Source organism: Natrix helvetica, assembly GCF_964273705.1.
Source record: "Natrix helvetica genome assembly, chromosome: 5".
NCBI lineage: Eukaryota > Metazoa > Chordata > Lepidosauria > Squamata > Natricidae > Natrix > Natrix helvetica.
In genome coordinates, this window is record NC_138551.1 from 102,993,046 (window position 1) to 103,000,957 (window position 7,912).

Consider the following 7,912-nt stretch of genomic DNA (forward strand, 5'->3'; position numbering starts at 1 on the left):
TGGACATTTTACAGTATCCTTCCCCCGGAGTGGGGAGGGAATCAAGACTTTACAGTATCCTTCCCCCAGAGTGGGGAGGGAATGGATATTTTACAGTATCCTTCCCCCGGAGTGGGGAGGGAATGGAGATTTTACAGTATCCTTCCCCCGGAGTGGGGAGGGAATCAAGACTTTACAGTATCCTTCCCCCAGAGTGGGGAGGGAATGGATATTTTACAGTATCCTTCCCCCGGAGTGGGGAGGGAATGGAGATTTTACAGTATCCTTCCCCCGGAGTGGGGAGGGAATCAAGACTTTACAATATCCTTCCCCCGGAGTGGGGAGGGAATGGAGACTTTACAGTATCCTTCCCCCGGAGTGGGGAGGGAATGGAGATTTTACAGTATCCTTCCCCCGGAGTGGGGAGGGAATGGAGATTTTACAGTATCCTTCCCCCGGAGTGGGGAGGGAATGGAGACTTTACAGTATCCTTCCCCCAGAGTGGGGAGGGAATGGATATTTTACAGTATCCTTCCCCCGGAGTGGGGAGGGAATAGATATTTTACAGTATCCTTCCCCTGGAGCGGGGAGGGAATGGAGATTTTACAGTATCCTTCCCCCGGAGTGGGGAGGGAATAGATATTTTACAGTATCCTTCCCCTGGAGCGGGGAGGGAATGGAGACTTTACAGTATCCTTCCCCCAGAGCGGGGAGGGAATGGATATTTTACAGTATCCTTCCCCCGGAGCGGGGAGGGAATGGAGACTTTACAGTATCCTTCCCCCGGAGTGGGGAGGGAATGGAGACTTTACAGTATCCTTCCCCCGGAGCGGGGAGGGAATGGAGATTTTACAGTATCCTTCCCCCGGAGTGGAGAGGGAATGGAGTCTTTACAGTATCCTTCCCCCGGAGTGGGGAGGGAATGGAGACTTTACAGTATCCTTCCCCCGGAGTGGGGAGGGAATGGAGATTTTACAGTATCCTTCCCCCGGAGTGGGGAGGAATGGAGACTTTACAGTATCCTTCCCCAGGAGTGGGGAAGGAATGGAGATTTTACAGTATCCTTCCCCCGGAGTGGGGAGGGAATGGAGACTTTACAATATCCTTCCCCCGGAGTGGGGAGGGAATGGAGACTTTACAGTATCCTTCCCCCGGAGTGGGGAGGGAATGGAGACTTTACAGTATCCTTCCCCCGGAGTGGGGAGGGAATGGAGATTTTACAGTATCCTTCCCCCGGAGTGGAGAGGGAATGGAGACTTTACAGTATCCTTCCCCCGGAGTGGGGAAGGAATGGAGATTTTACAGTATCCTTCCCCCGGAGTGGGGAGGGAATGGAGATTTTACAGTATCCTTCCCCCGGAGTGGGGAGGGAATGGAGACTTTACAGTATCCTTCCCCCGGAGTGGGGAGGGAATGGAGATTTTACAGTATCCTTCCCCCGGAGTGGAGAGGGAATGGAGACTTTACAGTATCCTTCCCCCGGAGTGGGGAGGGAATGGAGACTTTACAGTATCCTTCCCCCAGAGTGGGGAGGGAATGGAGATTTTACAGTATCCTTCCCCCGGAGTGGGGAGGGAATGGATATTTTACAGTATCCTTCCCCCAGAGTGGGGAGGGAATGGAGACTTTACAGTATCCTTCCCCCGGAGTGGGGAGGGAATGGAGATTTTACAGTATCCTTCCCCCGGAGTGGGGAGGGAATGGAGATTTTACAGTATCCTTCCCCCGGAGTGGGGAGGGAATGGAGATTTTACAGTATCCTTCCCCCGGAGTGGGGAGGGAATAGATATTTTACAGTATCCTTCCCCCGGAGCGGGGAGGGAATGGAGATTTTACAGTATCCTTCCCCCGGAGTGGGGAGGGAATGGATATTTTACAGTATCCTTCCCCCGGAGTGGGGAGGGAATGGAGACTTTACAGCATCCTTCCCCCGGAGTGGGGAGGGAATGGAGATTTTACAGTATCCTTCCCCCGGAGTGGAGAGGGAATGGAGTCTTTACAGTATCCTTCCCCCGGAGTGGGGAGGGAATGGAGACTTTACAGTATCCTTCCCCCGGAGTGGGGAGGGAATGGAGATTTTACAGTATCCTTCCCCCGGAGTGGGGAGGGAATGGAGACTTTACAATATCCTTCCCCCGGAGTGGGGAAGGAATGGAGATTTTACAGTATCCTTCCCCCGGAGTGGGGAGGGAATGGAGACTTTACAGTATCCTTCCCCCGGAGTGGGGAGGGAATGGAGATTTTACAGTATCCTTCCCCCGGAGTGGGGAGGGAATGGAGATTTTACAGTATCCTTCCCCCGGAGTGGGGAGGGAATGGAGACTTTACAATATCCTTCCCCCGGAGTGGGGAAGGAATGGAGATTTTACAGTATCCTTCCCCCGGAGTGGGGAGGGAATGGAGACTTTACAATATCCTTCCCCCGGAGTGGGGAAGGAATGGAGATTTTACAGTATCCTTCCCCCGGAGTGGGGAGGGAATGGAGACTTTACAGTATCCTTCCCCCGGAGTGGGGAGGGAATGGAGATTTTACAGTATCCTTCCCCCGGAGTGGGGAGGGAATGGAGATTTTACAGTATCCTTCCCCCGGAGTGGGGAGGGAATGGAGACTTTACAATATCCTTCCCCCGGAGTGGGGAAGGAATGGAGATTTTACAGTATCCTTCCCCCGGAGTGGGGAGGGAATGGAGACTTTACAGTATCCTTCCCCCGGAGTGGGGAGGGAATGGAGATTTTACAGTATCCTTCCCCCGGAGTGGGGAGGGAATGGAGATTTTACAGTATCCTTCCCCCGGAGTGGGGAGGGAATGGAGACTTTACAGTATCCTTCCCCCGGAGTGGGGAGGGAATGGAGATTTTGCAGTACTTTCCCCTGCCACGCCCACAAAGCCACGCCCACAGAACCGGTAGTAAAAAAAATTGAATCTCACCACTGCTGGAGATCTGTGGTCCTGCCTGAAAACTAATGTGGCAATGGAATGAATGGGTGGGCAGTTCCTTCCCCCAGTGGCCACTGTTACTCTACCCCAGGAACAGATAATTCACAGGCAACACAAATGAAACCCCATTTTTATTTGCTGCTGCCATTAGCCCTAGACTTATAAGAATTTCCCATTAAGAGGATCTGTCATGTACGTGACTGGAACGAGGCAAAGTTATGCTAGTCTAACTTAACCTTTTTATTCTCTTCTAAATGTTTGGGTTCTGTGCATTATTCTCTGAGAACACTAAGCCATTTTGTTTATCTCTGAGGTCAGCACTTCACTTTCCGTCTGTTATGGAGGTCACTACCAAAGAAGTGATTCATAAACTTCAAGGAAATAATTCATCACGCTCCCAGTTATGAAGTGATAGATCACCGTTTCACATCGGCATCAGCGCTGCAAAAGGAAACCAGCTTTTTGCAGCTATTTGCAAGCAACTATTTGAAAAGAAAATGGCAATTTACACGGGGTGGTTGCAAATGAAGGACTTAAACACACACACACACACACACACACACAATGCTAGCTGTGAGGGAGATTTTATTCCACAAACAATGCCACAATGAAAAGAGGGGCTCAACTTATTTTCCAAAGCACCAGAAAGCAAAACAAGAAGCAGTGGATGGAAACTAATCAAGGAGAGAAGCAACCTGGAATTAAGGAGAAATTTCCTGACGGTGAGGACAATTAACCAGTGGTTTGCCTTCAGAAGTTGTGGGTGCTCCAACACTGGAGGTTTCTAAGAGACTGGAGAGTCTGAAATGGTGTGTGGTTTCCTCCTTGTGCAGGAGGTCGGACTAGAAGACCTCCAAGGTCCCTTCCAGCTCTATTCTGATTATTATTCTGATTACTATGAAGAACCCCATAATTCTTTTCTAGGGCTGCTGTGAAAGAACACTTGGGATGGTTAAGAACAGACCAGGGCAGTGGTGGGTTCTGGATCCCGTTACAACCGCAATGCTCCAGCTGCTCAGCGGAGCGTCGCACAGGCGCTGTTCGCGCCATGTGTGGAAGCGCCGAAGACTTTAAAGACAGAGCAACGGTGGGTGGGTTGGCCCTTCGGAGCACCATACCGGAACGGTACCCGGTGCTCCGGGCAGTCTTCAGTACACCCGTACCGGGGCGTATGCCTGCAACCCACCACTGGACCAGGGGCGGGTTCCGGCTGCCATTACTACCAGTTTTTCTTGCCATGTACATGTATACATCCGAACTAGATTGTGTTGTTTCTCTGTCATAGAATATATGCATAATTTTGTATTTATTTATTTTGTCATGTTTATGTAGTGCGTATTGGGAGGTGGTGACCCTTTTGAGAGCTGTATGCAATGAAATTTTACTTTAATATATGCCGATTAGTGTACATTCAAAGTAACAAAGTTATTCAAAGTCTAAAACATATAAGTGTATCGAGAAAGAGCGAGAAGCGTTCTTTTGTCAGCAGACCCCGGTTAACTGGGAAGTATCTCCAGGGTGGGGGGAACCTGGAGAAGAGCAAGTGCTAAAGGCTGGCAGGACCCAACCCTGCTAGGAAAGGCAGAAGGACTTCCAGGTTTGCGGGGCAGACAGAGAAGAGGGAGAGGCAGGCAGACAGAGAGAGGGGGAGGGAGAAAGAGGGAGGGAGAGACAGAGATGGGGGAAAGAGACAAATACACAGAGAGAAGCAGGGGGGAGAGTGGGGAGACATAGAGAGAGACATAGAGAGAGAAAGAAGAGGCAGGCAGGCAGAGAGAGGGGGAGACAGAGAGGGAGGGGGGAGAGAGACAGAGAGAAAGAGAAGAGGGAGGGGGAGGGAGGGGGGGCAGAGATAGACGGGGAAGGGAGAAAAACAGAGAGGGAGAGAGAGGGAGAGGGGGAGGGAGGGAGGGAGAGACAGAGAGAAAGAGGAGAGAAGGGGAGAGGGGGAGAGGGAGGGGGACAGAGATAGAGAGACAGGGGGAAGGAGAGAAACAGAGACAGAGAAGAGGGAGAGGCAGGCAGAGAGAGAGGGAGGAGGGAGAGGGGGGAGAAACACACAGAGAGAGAAATAGAAGAGAGAGGGGGAGGGGGAGAGAGAGGAGAGAGATAGAAGGAGGGGGAGGGGGAGTGACAGAGAGAAATAGAAGAGAGGGGGAGGGAGAGAGAGGGACAGAGTAAGAGAGGGGGACAGAGACAGACAGAGGGGGGAGGGAGAGAGGGGATACACAGAAACAGAGAAGAGGGAGAGGCAGGCAGAGAGAGGGGGAGGGAGAAAGAGGAAGGGAGAGACAGAGATGGGGGAGAGAAAGAGACAAAGACACAGAGAGACAGAGGGGGGAGAGAGGGGGGAGACATAGAAAGAGTGACAGAGAGAGAGAAGAGGCAGACAGAGAGAGGGGGAGGGAAAAACAAGAGACAGAGAGAGAGAGAGAGGAAGGGAGGGAGAGAATGAGACAGAGGGGGGGAGAAAGAGAGACAAAGACACACACACCCAAAGAGAGAGAGAGAGAGAGAGAGAGAGAGAAAGACAGGGGGAGAGGGGGAGACATAGAGACAGACAAGAGAAAGGGAGAGGGGGGAGAGAGAGAGAGAGAGACAGAGACAGAGAGATAAGAGGGAGAGGCAGACAGACAGAGAGGGGGGAGGGAAATACAAGAGAGACAGAGGAGGGAGAGAGGGAGAGAGAGACAGAGGGGAGGAGGAAAAGAGGAGACAAAGATACACACAGAAAAGGAGAGAGACGGAGGGAGAGAGGGAGGGAGAGAGGGGGAGAGAGGAGGGACCACGCTCCCGACGCTCTCCGCGCGGCGCCTGCGCACATCGCCTTGGCGGCGGCGGCGGCACCAGCGGCCTCCGTGGGGGCGCAGGCGCGCGCGCGAGATGCCCCGCGACGAGATGGCGGCTTCGCTGATCCAGAGGGTGGCGCGACAGGCGCGGGCGACCTTCGGAGCGGGCTCTTCGGGGGAGGCCTCGGGGGAGCTTCAGCGCCTGCGGGAGCTGCTGGGCCAAGTCAGCGCCGAGGACCTAGGCCTGCAGCCGCGGGGCCCTTCGCCCGTGCCGGGAGCCAGCCAGCCGCCCGTCAGCTACATGCACATCTGCGAGACGGCGCGCTTCAGCATGGGCGTCTTCGTGCTCCGCGCCGGCGCCTGCATCCCTCTGCACGACCACCCGGGCATGCAGGGGCTGCTGAAGGTCCTCTACGGCACCCTCCGCATCGCCTGCCTCGACGAGCAGCCCGAGGAGCCGCAGGACGCCCCCGACACCGCCGCTTCCTCCGACGCCGACGCCTCCGGGGCCGCTTCCTCCTCCTGCCCCGGCCGCCCTCGCCGCCTGCGCGCCCTGCTCCGCTCGCACCGCCTCTACACGGCCTCCGCGCCGCCCTGCCTGCTCTCCCCGCAGCGGGACAACCTGCACCAGATCGCGGCCGAGGCTGCCGGGCCCGCCGCCTTCCTCGACATCCTGGCGCCGCCCTACGACCCGGCCCGCGGACGCGACTGCCACTACTACCGGCTGGCCGACGGGCAGAGCCTCCCGCCCGCCGCCGCCGCTGCCCCTCCGTGCGCTCTCTGGCTGCTGGAGACCCCGCAGACGCCCGACTTCTGGTGTGGCGGGGAACCTTACCCGGGGCCCCGAGTCTACCCCTGAGCCAGGACGGAAGACGGACGGCCTCCTTGGCTCACTTCGACGGCGGGGCTGCGGAGGGGGACGACGCCCGCCTGGACTTTCTGCTGGGTTTCAACGCCAGGTCTTCCCTGGACTTTCCAGGCCCCCTCCTCCTTCGGGGGTGTAAAACAGCGTTTCTGAGATCATGGACTGACTCCCCCCCCCCCCGCCTCCCTCCTTTTATTTTTTTTAAACGGCCGGTCGAATTATTTTGCACAAAGTTTTATTAAAAGAAGAGAAAAGAGCCTTTTTTTCCTGGTAAAAATTTATTTTTTTTCCTTTTAAAACAAACATGCCATCATTCATTCATTCATAATATGTCATCATAGTTATAGCTGACCACCAAATTCTCTCTTTGTGTGTGTGTGTGTGTGTGTGTGTGTAAGGAAGTAGTATGCTCTCTCATGTTTGGGCATACCAGGTGCTTTGACATAACACTACATGTATGTATGTATATGTGTATGTATTCTTATTTTAACATTACAACTTAACCTATCTCCTTCTATAATATTTCTCTTCCTAACTTATTTGCTTTTATACCTTTTATCCATATTCATTTTCTGACCAATGATAAAATAACCCCCACCCCCCCCATATATTATAATAATAATAATCAGATTCTTCCTTTTCTTTAATTGCTACTGTTAATCTCATTTCTGCACAGTCTAATATTTTCTGAATCCCATTTTCGTCTTTAGAGATTTCTTTCACTTTCGAATTTTGAGCCTTCTTTGCTGGGTGCGGAATCCTTTTTATATGTGTGTGCTGGAAATCCATTTGGGTGGGGGGGGACTAATTCTGTAGAACTGAAAACACATACACACACACACACACACACACACACACACACACACACACACTTACTTTCCTTGTCTCTATTCTTACTTTTCCTGATTTGCTTCCTTGGTTCCACAAAGGAATATTTCAGTGTTGGAAATACTTTCAAAACTCATGGAGGAAAACAGGAGGCGTCTTAAAGCCACTTTTCCTTTTTAATGAATTGATTGTGGCAGGAGGGAGCTATTCCTGAGGTCAGCTACAAGGCTTCTGTCTTTATATTCACAAGGTGTCAGCTGTTTGCCTCCATCAGTTGTAGCTGTTAAGCTTGTGGAAGTTTAATCTTGTTCTTTTGTAGGTGGAAGAAAAACTAACTGTAGCTTGGTTTTAAACAGAAGCACCGTAGAGGAGGTGGGGATTCAATTTAAGACCGGTTTAGCTACCTCAGCCACTTTCAGCCAGTGAAGAAGAAATGTTGACATTAATGTAGCACAAAGATTGGATTAGTGTTCGGTTTGGAAAACAAGTCTAATGTTTGGTGTTTGGATTAC

The 7,912-nt window shown here is 52.5% G+C and overlaps 1 protein-coding gene across 1 annotated transcript; it reads left to right on the forward strand.

The window, feature by feature from the left end:
• The first annotated feature begins 5,765 nt into the window (after positions 1-5,765).
• On the forward strand, positions 5,766-6,804 carry LOC309393954 (2-aminoethanethiol dioxygenase-like). Its single transcript, XM_081956574.1, has one exon. The coding sequence runs from the start codon at positions 5,802-5,804 to the stop codon at positions 6,564-6,566; it is 765 nt and encodes a 254-aa protein (XP_081812700.1). The 5' UTR covers positions 5,766-5,801; the 3' UTR covers positions 6,567-6,804.
• The last annotated feature ends 1,108 nt before the right edge of the window (positions 6,805-7,912 follow it).

What these genes read in the sequence shown, in the direction of transcription:
- LOC309393954 (XM_081956574.1), top strand. Translation starts at nt 5,802, where the DNA reads ATGCCCCGCGACGAGATGGCGGCTTCGCTGATCCAGAGGGTGGCGCGA.